This window comes from Nannospalax galili, unplaced genomic scaffold (assembly GCF_000622305.1).
Source record: "Nannospalax galili isolate Female #2095 unplaced genomic scaffold, S.galili_v1.0 scaffold1128, whole genome shotgun sequence".
NCBI classification, from domain to species: domain Eukaryota; kingdom Metazoa; phylum Chordata; class Mammalia; order Rodentia; family Spalacidae; genus Nannospalax; species Nannospalax galili.
Genome location: NW_008358632.1, coordinates 1276179 through 1295096, shown reverse-complemented (window position 1 = coordinate 1295096; position 18918 = coordinate 1276179). Strand labels below are relative to the sequence as shown.

General features: G+C 40.8%; 1 protein-coding gene across 8 annotated transcripts in view; it reads right to left on the bottom strand.

The window, feature by feature from the left end:
* Kansl1 (KAT8 regulatory NSL complex subunit 1) overlaps window positions 1–18918 on the bottom strand; it is a 180343-nt gene that overhangs the window by 16786 nt on the left and 144639 nt on the right. For all 8 annotated transcript variants that reach the window (XM_008821892.3, XM_029558066.1, XM_029558065.1 and 5 more), the window contains 2 exons: window positions 18337–18532; window positions 7128–7302 (listed from right to left, as the gene is read on the bottom strand). In XM_008821892.3, coding sequence (XP_008820114.1) covers window positions 7128–7302; window positions 18337–18532 — 371 coding nt within the window. The remainder of the gene's footprint in view (window positions 1–7127; window positions 7303–18336; window positions 18533–18918) is intronic.

The window sequence follows — 18918 nt, the reverse complement described above, 5'->3', positions numbered from 1 at the left end:
AAGTGCTATCAGCAGAAATGTAGTTCCTTATCAGGTAAGTGAAAACTGATTATGAACTCCCTGTTACTATTTTCTCAAAGAAAATGAAGGTGATCAAAAGACTATCTTCAATTCTACCAGGTTCTGATATTTACGTTCACTTGCTGGTTCTGCAGTTACTTTCCACCATTCTCAACCAAAAAAAAAAAAAAAAAAAAGAAAGATTAAAGTGCTATCAGCAGAAATGTAGTTCCTTATCAGGTAAGTGAAAACTGATTATGAACTCCCTGTTACTATTTTCTCAAAGAAAATGAAGGTGATCAAAAGACTATCTTCAATTCTACCAGGTTCTGATATTTACGTTCACTTGCTGGTTCTGCAGTTACTTTCCACCATTCTCAAGCCTGCTTTCTTTGGAGTGTTTTTGTTATGCTCACTTCCTCCTCCTGCCCCGGGAAGCTGTAGTACCCTCTCCAGCAGGTAGATAATTTTCCCCCAAACAGTATGTACCTCCATGGCCAGCAGGTGGCATTCTTACAAGGGTTGCCCCGCCAGGCCTTTCAGTTTTTTGAAACAGGGTCTCCCTGCAGCCCCAGCTGGCTTAAACTTCCAGATCCACCTGCCTCTGCCTCCCAAGTGCTGGGATTAAAGACACATGGCCACCACACCCAGCTAAGGATTTAAAAAAAAAAAACCAAAAAACAAAAAAAAAAACCATACTGAAAAAAACATTCACCGAAGTTACATACATCCTTCTGTATTTACAGGCATGGATTAAGATGATTACTAAATAAAGTGATAAGAGAACACACAAACGATTGTCCCTAATCCCTCACCTTCCACAGCTAGGGATAGAAAAGGCTGTATATAACTACTCTATTTTCTTTTGCAGTACTGGGTGTGTTGGGGGGAGGGGGGTTGTTAAGTGGTTGGAGGTTACAGGGTCTTACACACACTAGGTAAGTGCTCTAATTTACTGAGCTAACATGCCCAGCCCTCATTTTGCCTTTTTAAAAAAAGAATGTGGGTAAGCACTTGTCACAGCCTGAAGAATGGAAGTCAGAGGACAACTTTTAGGAGTCAGTTCTGGCCTTCCACCTTGTTGAATCAAGGTCTCTCATTTCTGATACTGCACTACATACTCCACACTAGCTGACCTGTGAGCTTCTGGGTAATTCTGTCTTCACCTCTCATCTTGCTATCAGAATGCCAAGATTACAGACGCATGCTACCAGATCCAGCTTTTTAGAAGGGTTCTAATGATTAAACCTGATTAGGCTTGCATGGGTAGAGCTTTTACCTGTTGAGCCACCTTCCGCTGGCCCTCTTTTTACCTATTTTTTTGGAGACAGCGCCTCTCCATGAAGCCCTGGTTGGTCCTGAACTCAGAGATCCACCTACCTCTGCCTCTCTGGTGCCAGGATTAAAGGCGTGCATTACCATGCTTGGGTCTTTTACTTAAAAACACACACACACATACACACACACTTCTTAGTGTTCTGAGATGGAGCTTTCCCCATGGCCTGGAACTTGCTATACTAGCCAGTCTGGCCTTAAATTCACAGCAATTCCCCTGCCCCTGCTTCCCAAGTGGTGCAATTACAAGTGTGCACTACCAATATCCGGCTCTTTATTTTGAGACAAAGTCTCACTAAGCTGCCCAGGCAACTGAGTAGTTAGGATTACAATCCCGCACCATGAGGCCCAGGACCAATTTCTTATCTAGACAAACATAATGGGAGTGCCTACAATATAATGAAGGTGAGAGACAGAACTTCAGGACAAAGAATGGCAGGCTGCAATCCCAACAACTGCATAAACTGGTAAGTGGATCTCCACTTCATTTGTAGTTGTTATATGGGGCCACGAAACAGCTAACTATCACATTTAACAATTTTAAATGTGATGGGGAGAACTCAACAGATACCCAATAAATGAAGATTAGAAATTTAATGGAATCATGCCGGGTGTGGTGGTGCACACCTTTAATCCTAGCACTTGGGAGGCAGAGGCAGGCAGATCTTTGTGAGTTCAAGGCCAGCCTGGTCTACATAGTGAGTTCCAGGACAGCTGGGGCTGCAGGGAGGCCCTGGCTCAAAAAAAAAAAAAAAAAAAAAAAAAGAAGGCTGGGGACCTAGCTCAATTGGTAGAATACTTGCCTAACATGCTTAGAAGCCCTGGGTTGGATTTTCAGCACCATATACACTCAGTATAGTGGTTTATGCCTATAAAGTTGGAAATTCCACTACTTTCCATTGTCTTTTATAGGAGAGACTACAAAAGGGCAGTCCAGTAACTAAACATGTTGTGCAATGCTACTGTATACAGTAACATTCATGAAATGCCAATACTTAAGGAAGCTTGTCACACAGATTATACTGTGAATTGAAGTTGGGCATGTCTGCGCCTCTGGGAAATCTTTCAATTTACAAATTAGTTGCATTCTGCTGTGGCAGTTATTTGGGTTAAAGCAAAATTACCCCAACAGGAAAAATATTAAATATAATGATTAGGTCTACAGTTCAAATTACAAAGGTCTTATTAATCTATAGGCAAATACAGTATTTCAAAATCTTTCTTGGGATGGTAGAATACATATATTCACACACAATTCTGTAATTTGAGCTTAATGATCAACTCTATAAGACCATGGTATTTAAATAAAATTAAAAATGGGGGCTATACAGTTAAGAACACTGGTTGTTCTTGCAGAAGACCCGGGTTCAAATTCCAGCACCCACACAGTGGCTAACAACTGTCCGTAACTCCAGTCCCAGGGGATCCGACAGCCTCTTCTGACCTCTGCAGGCATTGCACAACACAGGTGCACTTACCTACATGCAGGCAATACATGCATACACATTAAAAAATAATAATAAATTCTTTTTTAAAAAAATGGGGGCTGTAAAATCAGCTCAGCAGTTAAGAGCTCACACAGCTCTTCCAGGATCCCAGCTGGGTTCCAATCAACCATGTATATGACTCACAACTGCCTGTAACTACAGTGTCAGGGGATCTGATGCCTTATTCTCGCCTCCATGGGCACCAGCACACACATGGCACATACATATACATACAAAAATTAAAATGAAGAGGGCTGGATACAATGGTGCATGCCTTTAATCCCAGCATACAGAGGCATGTGGCTCTTTGAGTTCCAGGCCAACCAGGACTGCATAGTGAGACCTTGTGTTAACAAACAAGGGGCTGGAGAGATGGAATAGCACTGGCAGGTAAGAGCAGTGGCTGCTCTTGCAAAGGACCCAGGTTTGGTTCACAGCATCCCCATGGTGGCTAATTACCAACTGTAACTCCAATTCCAGGGGACCCAACACCCACTTCTGAATTCTGCGGGCACTGTACAACACGGGTGCACTGACATATATGAAGGCAATACACTCTTACACATTAAACAACAACCCCCTCCCCGACTCAAACCAAAACCAAAAAGCTCAAAAACAGCAAAGCATGAGGGCTATTCTACATCTATCCTTCCTTCCCTTGCACTGCTATCTGTACTTAAGTATAAAGGATGGTAAAGGGGAGTAGTGATACTTATAGGTATGATGCACTCACAGGAAGGAAAGGCTAGTAAGGCATAGATAGGTATGTCCTAGTAGGGATGTGGGGCAGACCGTGTGGGCATTACTTAGGTGGATGCTGGGGGAATACCACCTGCAACCACACAGGGTAATATAATACACAGATAAAGGAATAAATACCATGTTTATTAGGTCACAGCCAATGAGAACAACTACAGGTTTCAAGCTTTTACTTCAAAATTGAGACCATACAATTCACAAATATAACTCGAAGGGTAACTGAATGTTTCCAAGTATCCCTGGAGACTCTGCCTGAAGCCAGAGTCCCAAAAAGGGTAAAAATCTGGTTTTTCTTCTAACAGCCTCACTGGGAAGAACAAGGAATACAGTGAAAGGACAAGCACTAGATGACCCTGGCTTGAATTTTAGAGTTTAATAATTTAAACATTACTGAATTCCATCAGCCAACACATTCCACAGTGCTTTCCCACCTTACAGGATTTCTGAAGCAAATGAGACAAATACAAGAAGAATTCTTTGTAAATTGCAAATGCTACAAAAATAATCATCATTATGGCTATAATCCAATGGTAGGAACAGGGAAAATTCAATAATTGATTCTGGATTCTGACTGATGGACGACAGAGGACAATGTTTTAGCTTCCTTCTCAGTATACTCTGAACAGCTTATCCAAGTGCTTCACTGTCTAAATTTCTCTGCTCTTACAAATCTTCATGCGGCAGCAGTCATGTTATACCAAATCCTGACAGCCTAGGGGGCATTTAACTGAAGCCAAAACTCCTGGTAGCTACACAATTTTTTAAATGGCCAGGAGAGAATTCAATCATCAGAAGAACATGAATAAGAGTGAATTATAGTCAATTAATGTTTGGTCAACTGTCAATTAAAAGGGAAGAACTACTCGGAACAGTTGTCTCACTGAACACTGCCATGCTTATTTGTTTATGTGTTGTATATGCATGTTTTAACGACAGAACTGAGCTCATTGCTTTAATACCAGTACTCAAAAGCCTGAGGCAGGAGAACTGCTTTGAGTTTTAAGTCAATCCTGACTATATAGTGAGATCAAGCCCAACCTGAGGTATACTGTGAGACTCTGTTTCAAAAACAAAACAAAAAAAAGAAAAAGTTTAATTTCACTCAGAGGTTTTTCTTCATACCAATTAAGCCAACTGAGCATACGCAATAAACCTCCTTCCTCAGAATACTTCAGTTATTTGCTTTCAAAAACTTACAGTCTAAGGAGTTATAAAAGGACAGAATATAAAAAACCATGAATCCCTTTCATCCTCATGCAGGTAAGTAAGGGAACTACATCAGCAACCATCCTATGTGCCATTAAGAAATTCAAAAGGAAATTCTTCACTTTTTTTATATTGTTTGAGACAGGGTCTTACACTGTATTTGAGGTGTGCCTAGAGCTTACTATGTAGCCCAGATTGTCTTAAAACTCATGGCATCTTCCTGTCTCAACCTCTTGAGTGCTGAGACTAAAGGAGTATACCACCACACCCAGCAAATTCTTCACTTAAAAAAAGTGAGCAAGTAGGGCTGGAGAGATGGCTCAGCAGTTAAGAGAACTGGCTGCTCTTACAGAGGACCCAGGTTCAATTCCCAGCACCTACATGGTGGCTAACAATCATCCATAACTCCGGTTCCAGGGGATCCAAGGCTCTCTTCTGACCTCCTCAGGCACTGTACGTACATGATACAGTTACACACACACACTGGCAAAACATTCTAAGACATAAAATGAAAATAAATCTTTTTTAAAAGTTAGTAAGCAATCAAGGATTGTTTATTTACCTTGTAGTTTAATCGAGGTTTATCTTATTTTTAAAACCTTCTATTATAATCTTATTCTATGTATGTATGCACATGTGTATGTACCTGTGCACATGGAGGTCAGAAGAAACCTGTGGGAGTTCTCTCTTTAAACACTGAGAGTCCCCAGGATTCAGTTCAGGTGACTGGGGTTGACAGTAAGTATTCTCACCCACTGAGCTGTCTCACCTGCCCACCAGGGTTTATTTTAGCAAGAGAAAAGATTTTTTTAGCAAGAGAGAAAATAAAACTCTAGGGACAAGCAGCAATGGTCGAAATTTTATTTCCTGTAGGCAAGCAAAAGATTATGAGGTTATGTGAAAAACCAATGAAACTAACCCAAATTATAAAGCACTGATTTCCTGTAGTCTGTCTAGGGAAGTGGTTTAGAAAAGCTTTTCAGGGACTGGAGAGATGGCTCAGCAGTTAAGAGCACTGACTGCTCTTGCAGAGGACCCAGGTTCAATTCCCAGCATCCACATTGCAGCTAATTACAATCTATAACTCCAGTTCCAAGGGAATCCAAAGCCCTCTTCTGACCTCTGTAGCATTGCAGGACATGGGTGCACTCACATACATGCCGGCAATATACTCATACACATAAAATAAAAATAATATTAAAAAAAAAGAAAAAATTTTCAAACAAATGTGGTGGAGCATGCTTGTAATTTCAGCATTCAGAAAGTAGACATGGGAGGGGCTGGAGAGATGGCTCTGCGGTTAAGAACTCTGGTTGTTCTTGCAGAAGACCCAGGTTCCAATCCCAGCACCCACAAGGCACCTAACAACTGTCCCAGGGGGATCCGACAGCGTCTTCTGACCTCTGCGGGTATTGCAGGACACGGGTGCACTTACCTACATGCAAGCAATACATGTATACACGTTTAAAAAAAAAAAAAAAAAAATAAAAAAAAAAAAAAAAAAAAAAAGTTAAAAAAAAAAAAAACTAAAAAAAAGAAAGTAGAGATGGGAGGATCAAGAGTTCAATGTCGAAGTACTGAAATAGCTCAGTTGGGATAGTGTTAGACTGAAGAAGAGTTCAAAGTCATCCTCAGACATGTAGTGAGTGGCCAGCCTGGGTTACCCAAGACTTTGTCTCAAAAACCAATGGAATTAAAAAATCCTGAAAGATATACTAAGTTCTAGATACAGAGTCTCATTCTGTAGCTGACTCAGTTTGGCCTTGAACTTCTAACACTCCTGCATAAATCTTCCAAGTGTTAGGATTACAGACTTGCACCACCATACCCAGAAATATATCTTTTTTTAAAAAAATATTTTATTTATTATTTTTATTTTATGTGTATGCGTGTATTGCCTGCATGTAGGTAAGTGCACCTGTGTCATGCAATGCCTGCAGAGGTCAGAAGAGGCTGTCGGATCCCCTGGGACTGGGGTTATGGACAGCTGTCAGCTGCCATGTGGGTGCTGGGATTCAAACCCGGGTCTTCTGCAAGAACAACCAGTGTTCTTAACTGTTGAGCCATCTCTCCAGCCCCCAGAAACATATCTTTAATACCAGGGTATCTGTAGTTGGAGGTGACAGACACCATGGTGGACCAGTTACAATCTTTAGCAGTACCTTCTGATTTGGTGAATCTGTTACACTCTTTTGCAAAATTCTGAGAAGATTTTGTTGATAGAAAGTGGTATCTTCAGAGTATCTGAGCCACCACACAAAGGACATCAGCTGAGTTCCTTTCACCTGGAACCCTTTCAGATCTCAATGACTAGAGTTTATATTCTGTTGTCTTTCTTACCATCTGGAAATGCTAGCACAGGGTGAACGCAAGAGTCCAACTGGGAAAGACGCTCCAATAGTGGGGCTTCATAGTGGATTTCAGGAGGCATGGTGCTGATACTGCCTGAACCACACAGTGCACAGGAGGGATTCACATCGCAGCCAGAGCGGATGATGGTGCTGTTCCGGTGAACCTATGAAAAGCAGATAAAACTGACAATTTGGCTCTGACGAAAACCTAGTTCCCAGGATGGCAAGATGGCTCACTAGGTAAAAGCATTTGTCATGCAAGCCTGATAACCAGAGTTTGATTCCTGGAACCCAGAGTGAAAGGAGAAACCAAAATTTCCCTAAAGTTATCCTCTGACTTCCACAGGTGCACATTTGTATTGTCTCCATCTCTGTCTCTCACACAGACTCACTCACTCACATTAAAACAACAAATACGCTAGCTCCCCATTCACCCAAAGATTCAGAAAATCTTTCTAAATAGCTGCTTGAAAGTTCTAACAAAACGTTTATTTCATTTATCTAACAGATTGGTTGTCAAAGTGATTAAAGAAATTTCCTTCCTTTTCATGACAAAATCCAGTATCGAATTTATGACATACTTTGCCTGTAGGCTTTACCAACTGATGGATTTTTTGTTGTTGTTGTTTTAAGACAGGGTCTCTGGTAGCCCCAGCTGGCCTGGAATTCACTATGTATACCAGGCTGGCCTCAATCTCACAAAGATCTGCCTGCCTCTGTTTCCCGAGTACAGGTAAAGATTAAAAAGGCACACACCACTATGCCTGCTTGTTGTTTGTAATCCCATGATTTGCTGTTCCACTCTTGTCACCACATATTCCTGGTGAGAGCATAGACCTAAATTTGTAACTAAAACAAACCAAACCAAACCATAATATTTTTCTATGATTTTGACATTAGAATTACACCAAGGGCACAAAGGACAAAAAGATGCCAAAAGTTCACCCCTTTCCTGCAATTTCTCTTCAAAAGGCAAGCAAATTAGGATCAATGCTGTCACCTAGAGTCCAGTCAAACAACCTAGGTAATGCACTGGAGCAAAATAAGCCACATGGGCTTCACTAAATAGTTTCCTGGCCTACTGTCTGGCCTCACAGTCATCACCATTTTGGGTTTTTTTTTTTTTTTTTTTTGGTCTTTTTGAGACAGGGTCTCTCCGTAGCCCCAGCTGGCCTGGAACTCACTATTGTAGACCAGGCTGGCCTCAAACTTACAGATATCTGCCTGCCTCTACCTCCCCAGTACTGGGACTAAAGGTGTGCGCCACCACGCCCGGCTGCAGTCCTCACCTTTCTGCAAACACAGCAATGTAACCCAAGCAGTGACCTGTCCAAATACTGGAATCCAGAAACCCATGTCCAGTCCATGATGTAAATTCCCTCAAACCAAGATTTTCCTCTGCTTTTAAAGATCAGTTTGCCAACTAGGGATGACACAGAAAAACACAGGTCCATCCAAATCTTCATCTGTTTGGCGTGTATACATGGAAATCTTAATGTCTACTGCCTCAAATACCTCATCAATCATCGCAGATACATTTTCCTACTGCAGCTGATCAAGACCAAATCCAATTCTGGGCATGGAGAGGTCAGTGACTTTGTTCTTCCAACAATGGAACTTTTTGGTCTCTAACTCTCCTGTTAGTTTTTATATGTGGACTTATGTGAAGCTCATTTCTTTTCTCTTTAAAAATATTTTATTATTTTTATGTGTATGACTGGACAGTTGTTAGCCACCATGTGGGTGCTGGGAATCAAACCAAAGTCATCTCTCCAGCCCTGAAACTCATTTCTTTGTTATCAAGTAATACATATATACAATCACCCATCTCTCTTCAGAAGAGCCACCTCTCCAGACTTTTTTTTAACTTATTAAGAGTACTGTGCCACTCCAAATTTCTTGAGAAGAAAGTTATGCCAGTACCCATGTTAACAGTCCTCACTGATATAGTAGGACATGTAAAAAGTCTCCTTTCACAAGTGATCTGCAAAGGAGCCAGCTGTTAGGAGGCCATCTGCCCCACAGAGATGAGCTGGGGATACAACCCTGGTAGGTGGAAAGTAGTGGAAAAACCCCGATGCAGAATCAGGAACTTTTGAGGGCACGTATCCAAGATGGCCACCCCCACCCTGTAGTGGGGCAGAAATCCAGTTGTGTTTTTTGAGACACTGTCTTGGGCAGTCAAGGTTGGCCTGATCCCTAGCCTCTATCTATCTCAAGTACTGAGATTTCAGGTGTGCTTCATCCACTACACCAGCTCACTTGATAGTTTTTAATGTCTACTTAGGTAAGTTGCTGGCTATCGATTCCCAGGGCATTACTTACTCTTTTCAGTTAACTGCACCTACTACCCACTATTAATGCCTTCTACAGTAACAAAACATCTCTCATCAGTATATACATTCTCTTCAAAAGCTTTCAGATGGTCTTACACAAGGTGGCACGCTTCATGATACTACTAAGTAATTACTCTTTAACCCTTTTTTTTTGAGACAGGGTTTCCCAGTAGCTCCACCTGGCTTGAAACTCACTATATAGACCAGGCTGGCCTTGAACTCACATAAATCCGCCTGCCTCTGCCTCAGCTACTCTTTAACCTTTATAAACCTAAAACCCACTCTTAAAAGTCACTTCTAGGGCTTCCATGGCATAGCACTGAATAACCTGCAGGTTCTTCTCAGTCCTAAGAAAATCTTAACTTTTCCTTTTTTATATATATCTTTTTCTTTTGGGTACTGGCCAAAGTCTAAGCATGCTTTCTCTGTTACCTGGTTTTCTCTCAGGCACTTCTGGTAGCTGTTTCCCATCCACTACTACAAAAGGTATGGCTTTCCCTTTTCATCTTCAATTTTCTTTCTTCAAGCAAACGCCAAGATTTTTAACTTGCCTGTCCCAGTGTTTTTTAATCAAACCCCCAAAAACTACCTTTGAGTTTCAAAAAAAAAAAAACAAAAAAAAAAAAACAAAAAACCAAATCTCATAGCTAAGAAGTGAAAAAGTGTTCCCATTCACAATTTTTGTTTTAGATTAATTCCAAGAGAAATAAATTGTGTGTATTCCTTACACACATAGGAAGAAAACAGAGAAATAATGAACTTAAATCCTCAAAAGACTTGATTCTTACAGTTCAGGGTTTTGAGAAGAAAAGTTGAATGTGGGATCCTTACAATCTTGGGTTACAAAAAACAAGTGGAATTTGCCAAAGCATGACTCATAACATCATCTGGGCAACACCCAGTCGGGCAAGCAAGAACCTTTCTGGGGAATGGCACTGTGAGAAGAAAGGCTAATAATGTAATAGGTACAAGGCAGGAGCACCAAAATTCCACCCCTAAACTGCACTTTCTAGTTCCTCTAGGAAATCCACAGCAATCCTTCTGCCTCAGCTCCCTCGCCAAATGCTGGTTTCAGTTTTTCTTAAGACAATAGATTCCCCAAGCTGGCCTTAAAACTCCCAGAAATCCTTCCTCAACCTCCCATGTGCTAGATTACAGGATGTGCCACCATATCTAGCTTATTATCTTTTCTGTATCTCCTTTTTTAGTGGGAATGGAAGGATGTCTCGTGTAGCCAAGGGTGCCTGCAAATTTCTGATGCTCCTACCTCTACCTTCCAAATGCTGAAGTCAGGCACCACAGTCATCTTTTCCTTTGTGTCTTTGGAAGTACTCATTTTATCACTCACCCACCCCAGGGAATTGTACCCAGGGACACTGAGCTACATTCCATCCCAGCATCTTCACTGACATGTCTTTAATGTATTTCCCTTTATGGACTTACACAGAATAAAGATAAATATTTAAGAATAATGTGGTCTTGCCAGGTGTGGTGGTGCATGCTTTTTTGCCTTTAATCCCAGCACTCAGGAGGCAGAGGCAGATGGATCCTCTGTGAGTTCGAGGCCAGCCTGGTCTACAGAGTGAGTTCCAGGACAGCTGGAGCTACAAGGAGACCCTGTTTCAAAAAGAGCCCCCCTCCCCCCAAAAAAGAGAGAGAGAATCATGTGGTCTTTATCAACATTCCACAACTGCCTTCTAAGGACAGATTACACAGAAAGGTTACATACAAAGAAAGTCCTTTGAAGATCAGACTTGGCAAATTGAAGAAATTTTCTAATAAGTTACACTTATGGATGCCACTGATACTAAATATGACATTCTACATGAACATTGTTAATTACCTTTTTGAAGGAAAAAAAGAAAAAAACCCACTGCACCTCAGTTAATCAGGGCTGGATGATCTGGAAGAGGAATATGTTGGAAGAGATAAAAACCAGACCATATCACAGATGAACAGGAGCACTTAGGACAGGTGGTTAGTATCTAAAAACTATTCTAAAACTTTGAAAATTAAAACAATTAGAAAAAAAAAATCAAGAAAGCAAATACTGAAAGGGAAATAATTTTTTTTCCTCATAAACTGACCCATGACATATACTAAATATAGCAAGACTAGCAAAGCCAAGAAAAGATTAAGATAAAAAAAGAAATTTCCAAGACAGGAAATACATATCATAGATGACAAATGAGGCCACACATGGAGACCCTGTCTCAAAAAGACCAAACATCAATAACAACAAAACAAAACACCCCCCCCCAAAAAAAAATGTGAAGGATCAAACTTATATGGACAACTCAAACCATGTAAGGGGATGAGACACTATAAGAAAACATGCATTCACAACTGTTTTATTGATCTACAAAACTCTAGTTCCAAGGAATCTGATACCTTCTTCTGGCCTTCATGGGCACTGCACAACATACATGCAGGCAAGACATTAATACAAATATAATAAAAAATAAAATTTCAAAGTACAGAAAACAAGACCCAATCTTTGAAAAAACTTATAAAAATAAGATGATTAATAAAGAAATAAGATGACAATGGGGGGGTGTGATCCTTTATGAGACAGGATCTCTCCGTAGCCCCAGCTGGCCTGGAACTCACTATGTAGACCAGGCTGGCCTTGAACTCACAGAGATCTGCCTGCCTCTGCTGGGATTTAAAGTGCATGCCACCACACCCAGCATAAGATGACAATTTTAAGACTGAACAAGTCTATAGAAGCCAACCTTAAAACAACTTATATTAATTCTCCCATGATACATTTATATCCTAATGAAATACAAAATTCTAAAGTCATGACATGCCACAACACTGGCAAAGTTTGTTAGGAAATGCTACTTAAAGCTGGGCATCGTAGGTCACACCTGCAAACCCCAGTACTTGAAAGGTTGAGAAAAGAGGGTTGTAGAAAGTCTAAGGTCAGACTGGGCTCAATAAAAAGAAATACAAATCTTGACACACACACCCACCCTACACACAGTACTATGTAGAGCCTGCTAGAGCCGGGGGGTGGTCTTGAAGGCTTCACTTTTTTAACCCAGAGCAGCTGTACCAGCAACTTAAGCCCACAAACTGATATTGCTCCTCAACCTTGCCCAGCAAAGCATCTTTCTACAGTGGACAGCAGTTAGTACAGTGACGTCTAACTAGTTAAAATGTTGAGAATAAATGACTGTTTGAGTGCTCAGCCCTAAACGGGACATCAACACCACCTCCCTCAAAAGGAAAGGGACCATCAAGCACCAACCCCCACCCCCATCCCAAAGTTCAGGAATATTCAGAATGTAAGAGCGCTTTGAAATGTTGTCTTGTGGATGGGACATGGTCCAGCACCACTCATGAACTCACTACAGTTATGGTTACCTACACAAATCAATCACCATTCCAGTAGGCAACACTAGCTGAACTCAGCAAGTTACCTAAAGAAAAAGAAAAAAAAACAAAAACGGACAATCAAGGTTTGGGGGTCGGGGGCACACTTCCACATAGAGTGGACCGGACCTATGGGTGGATGGGATCAAGATACACTGTATGCATGTATGAAACTATCAAAGACTAGATAGAAGATTTTGAAAATGTTTATTTTATGTATTTAACTGTGAGTGTATGCCATGTGTATGAGTGCCGACAAAGACCAGAAGGGGGCATTGGATCTCCTGGAGGTAGTACTCTTTAACTGCTGAGCCACCTCTGGCCCAAGATTTAATTTAAAATTTTGAGAGCGAGAGCTAGAGAGCGAGAGAGAGAAACATGTTTGTCCACAGGTGCCTATGGAGGCCAAAAGAAGGTGTCAGATACCCTGGAGCTGAGTTACTGGTGACTGTGAGCTGCCCAACAAGGATTCTAGGAACTGAACTCAGGTCTGCTGGAAGAGCAGCAACTGCTCTTAGCTACTGAGTCATCTTTCCAGTCAGTCCCAAGTAAATGATATTCTAAAAAAAAAAATTAAATAAATAAAACATTATAAATAAAGCTTAAAAGACATGTTAGTAATTATTCTGTTCTACTGTACAAAGAAACCTAGTCATTTTAACCTTTCATTTCCAAACACTGGTGGCTCCCACTTACACACAATGGTCCTGGGTAATACTCAGAATAATGTAGTGAATTATTTTAAAAGCTTTGTTCTTGTTTTCATTTTCTTCCCCAGAGTGTTGGGGATCAAACCCAGGGCCTTGTGCATGCTAAAGTTCCTACACTCCTAGTCCTACTCTTTTGTCTTAGAAACATATATAATTTTATTTGAGAAAAGAAGCAACCCACATGTTGATGCTATTGTTTTTATTTTACTGAGACAGGGTCTTGCTATATAGCTAAGGCTAAGCTGGAACTCACTAAGTAGGCCTCAGTGGCCCTGAACTCATGGCACTCTTCCTGCACTAGCCTCTCAACTGCTAGGATTACAGGTATACGCAGCTAGGCCTAGTTTCAGCTTATAAATTTCATTATGCAATAAACTATAGTTGTAATACCCACCTTACAGAAGCAGCAATCCATGAAATGAACATATATTTTTTAAAAAAAAAAAATTTCCATCTGTTTCTTCACTGGCTTAATTATAAACACCTACTACACTAGATCCCTAAAGTGATAACAGACACAAAACAAACAGCAATGTAGGCAATATATAATTATTTCGCCGTAATTATTTTGTGCTTTTTCACAGGAAAGTATTCCCTGCTCTTCACCGTGAGCTTTCCCTATTTCCTGGGAAGATAATCTTTCATTCTGAAAGCCTGTGTCCTCCCAAATCTAATATAAACTTACCACAGCTTAGTGATCATTTCATAGAACCACCACTTTATCTTTATCCACTAAGCTATCTCACCGGCACAGGATCTTTAGAATTTAAGAGTCATCAGCTATTATTTCCTCTACGATTAGTACTGCTATTCTCTCTCTTAGCTCCCATTGTCTTTTGTTCTAATGTATTTCCATTATAAACTATCTCCAGATTGAAATTCCAATAAATAGTTTGTGACACTTTCCTGTCAAAATCTGAAATCTAGAGGCCAAAATTCCTATCAACAGTTTCAAACTTCAAGGTCTTTTATAATTTATTAGGTCTCATTTTCAATTACTTCCCAAAAAATTATCTACTGAATGAAGCTTTTGTCCTAAGATTGGTATTAAGATCTACAAATGTGGGGCTGGAGAGATGACTCATCAGTTAAGAGCACTGACTGCTCTTGCAGAGGACATGGGTTCAATTCCCAGCACCCACATGCCGGCTACGAACTGTCCTTAATGCCAGTTCCAGGGGAATCTGACCACCTCTTCTGACCCCGTGGCACAGCACGACATGGGTGCACTCACATACATGCAGGCCATACATTCATACACATTAAAAAAAAAAAAGTTACGCCAAAACCCCCCACAAAAAACCCCATAAAACCCTATACCCCCCCCACTCCCAATACAATGTTGAGCATAAAGACAGACTTGAATATACAACTGGGGCTAGGGATGTGGCTCAGTGGTACAATATCCTAGTAAGCTCCTGTATTTAATTCTCAATACAGTAAGAAAACAGAACTCTTTAGAGCTAGGTAGGGTGGAACATGCTTAAGTAAAGCCAAAGCACTCAGGTGTGACTGGCAGGATGGTCTTAGGTTTGAGGCTACCTACTGAGACCCTGGTCTTTTTTTGTTGTTGTTGTTGTTGTTTTTTTGTCTCCCTGTAGCCCCAGCTGGCTAGAACTTGCTATGTAGACTAGGCTTGTCTCAAACTCACAGAGATCCACCTTCCTCTGTCTCCCAAGTGCTGGGATTAAAGGCATATGCCACCACACTCAACTGAGACCCTGGTCTTAAAACACACACACACACACACACACACACACACACACACACACACACACAACTAGCCAAGGTGGTTCAGTGAGTAAAAGCACCTGTTCCACAAATTTGATACCCTGACTTCAGTTCCCAGCACCCATAGGGCAGCTAACAATAGCCTGTAAATCAAGTTCCAGAGGATCTGAAGACCTCTTCTGACCTCCATGGGCATTGCACACATATACCCCCACCCACACACACACACACATGCACGCAAAACACTCGTAACATAAAATAAAAATAAAATAAATACAGGGCTGGAGAGATGGCTCAGTGGTTAAGAACAGTGGTTATTTTTGTAGAAGACCTGGGTTAGAATCCCAGCACCCACATGGCAGCTAACAACTGTCCATAACTCCAGTTCCAGAGGGTTTGATGGCCTCTTCTGTCCTCCGTGGGCATTGTGCAACATGGGTGCACTTACCTACATGCAGGCAATACACGCACACACATAAAATAAAAAATAAAAAAATAAATAAACTAAATTAATAAAACAAAAATTAAGAAAAGACATCGTTTTGCCCACCAGTGAAACCTGACTACCTTGACCAAGTACCTCGGATACTCAGTGATCTCGTTCGATGAATTTATCTGGCAAACTCCAGCACCTCAAGATGACGTAAGATGCTTACTGATTAGCACATACAACTGGGGGTATATCACCAGCTATGTGAAACATAATAAGCAGTCAAGATAAAGGGAATGCTGCTGCTCTTAAACACTGACAGAGACAGAACTCCAGCATTTCTACTTTGTCTAGTAAACAGTTTATTTCCCAATTAATTTTTTTGGCTGGGTGGCAGGAAGCTCAAGAATTCAAGGCCATCCTCAACAACATAAGACCGTGCCTCAAAAAAAGAGAAAAACCTTAACATTTCTTTCCCTTAATTCTTATGCAGCTTACTTTTGGTTGTGTCATTTTAGGCACTAGCACTGCAAATAAAGGGTATGAAGGTTTCTTTTCTTTGTGTATGAGTGCTGGGATTACACAGGCATGCACCACTACACCTGGCTAGTAATGCATTCATTATTTTCTTGTCATCAACTCTTCATCTCTCAGAGAAATCACTTCAGATTTAAGACTACTAACAAAAATCTGAGAGACTCAAATGTCAACGAGAATTTTTCCAAATGTGTTATACTTCTATTTTTACTATTTTGGTATTTCAGGCATAATCTAGAGAAAGACAGAAGAATACTGCCTGACAGTAAATTCTCACAATGTTGTCCTTTTAAAAGATCATGGCAGGGGCTGGGGAGATGGCTACTGTATATGAGATTCCCAGTACTCTGCATTTCCCATGCTGTGCAGTATTTAATGCTGTAGGGTACACTGTAGAGTCCATTTACTGATTTGTTTTCTGTCACAAGCAATTAGAATTTTGTTTTGGTCTAGTATATGGCCAGTACCTAGAACAGATGGAGCTCACTAAAATACAGCAAATACTTGATGAATGAGGGAGTCAACAAAAACAAAACATTTCATAAAGGAAAAGCCACTTTGTCCTAGTAACATGAGAAAGGCACTCCACAAGCATTTTCCATGCATTTCCTAAGTTTCAGAATAAAATTAATTCTGCTATTTAAAGAATAAACAATAAGGTTCTTTGCATTTTTCAAGTCTCCATTTTTTGTGAGCATAACATTTGTTAAGTAACAAATTTGGAACTTGGAATAGAAGCTGGGTGTGGTGGTGTTATGACTTCATTCCCAGAACTCAGGAGGTAGAGACAGGAGGCTTAGGAGCTCCAAGACCAGGGGAGAGGCCCCGTCTAAAGACACACCAAAGGAAAAAAGGAAGGAAGGAAGAAGGGAAAAAAAGAAACAGAGAAAAGAAAATAAATTGTAATGATCTTTTTATTTTGTCTTTTTGAGACAGGGTCTCCTTGTAGCCCCAGCTGTCCTCGAACTCACAAAGATCTGCCAGCCTCTGCCTCCCTAGTGCTGGAATTAAAGGTGTGCGCCACCACGCCCATCATAATGGTCTTTTTTAAAATAAGCAAAACCTTCATGGTGTGGTGGTTTAATCCCAGTACCTGGGAGGGCAGAGGCAGGAGGATCAGGAATTTCAGGCCACCTAGGTTTACACCAAGAGAGGCCTCTTTTCAAATAAAAACAAACCAAAACAATAACAAATAAACCCCAATGCAAGCCTAGGCTACATGAGATCTTGTCTCAAAAGAGAAAAGAAAAAAGAAAAAGGAGAAAATAGTGGTGTAGTACAGTATGTTTTATTTTATTTAAGATAGGGTTTCAAATGGGGCTGGAGAGATGGCTCAGCAGTTAAAAGCACTGGGTGCCCTTGCAGAGGACCCCAAGTTCAATTCCCAGCACCCACATAATGGCTAACAACTATTTGTTACTCCAGTTCCAGGGGATTAGGCACCCTCTTCTGACGCCCTAGGACCTCGCATGACACAGGTGCACCTACTTGTACACAGGTATTATACTCATATATATAAAATAAAAATAATATTAAAAAGACGGTTTCATGTTAACCTTGGATGTCCTCAAACTTATTATTTAGCCAAGGCTAACCTAACTCCTGACCCTTCTCAGTCTATCTCCCAAGTACAGGGATTACAGGTATGCTCTACCATGCCTGGTTAACACTGCCATTTTCTGGGAAAATAGTGTAGGTGATTAAGTATATTCTCCTTCAAAATGTTTATAGCAGCATTTAAACTTTTGGAGCTTTTTCCATTTCTGTCTTAAAACTCAAGCTAGCAGTTTCCAAAGAACAAAGTACAATACGTGTGAAAATGTCACAATGAAACACAATGTGTCCTAGTAAATAAATAAATAAAAGGAAAAGAAAACAATATTTTTCAGTCCTAACTCCAAAGCAACTGAATTAATCTTTAGGAACTTAACAGGTTTTTAATGCTCCCCAGGAAACCTTGGAGATTAGCCAGCTCTGGAAAACACTACATGGCAAGCTGACAATGGGCGGATCCTTCTATCTGAGCACCTTGGCACACTATTTTGACAATGACCAAGTTTCACAGGTACTGACCTTCTTAGAAAGAGGAACGATGCTGCTGGGCCGAACAAGCCTCCGTTTCTTGCAGCTCAGTACAGGTCGTGTTCGGGCTGCAACACAGGTGCCATCAGATGATGAAGAAACTAAATTCAGTCGTTGCTTTTTATGTATTTGTTCCTCAGCATCAGAGTTGTCACCAGGAACATGGTCTGCCAGGACAGGCTGAAGACTGCAAAAAGGGAAAGGAGGTGATTCACTTTGCAGAATACAGACTATTAAGCCTCTAATGGTGGATCTACCTACTGACTTTCAATGCTCACAAAGCAGGTCATCTCTGGTTGACAGTACACACAAATCTAAGACACACCTGTGCTTACTCACAAGGGTCTTGGTGCACATTAACTATTATTGAAAAGGACAAAGGTCAGTTAGCAAACTCATGATTTAGTTTTCTTTTTAAAATACATTGTTTTTATTTTTATGTGTATGAGCGTCATGCCTGCACGTAGGTAAGTGCACCCATGTCATGCAATGTCCAGGTAAGACAGAAGAGGCTGTCGGATCCCCTGGAACTGAAGTTACAGACAGTTGTTAGCTGCCATGTGGGTGCTGGGA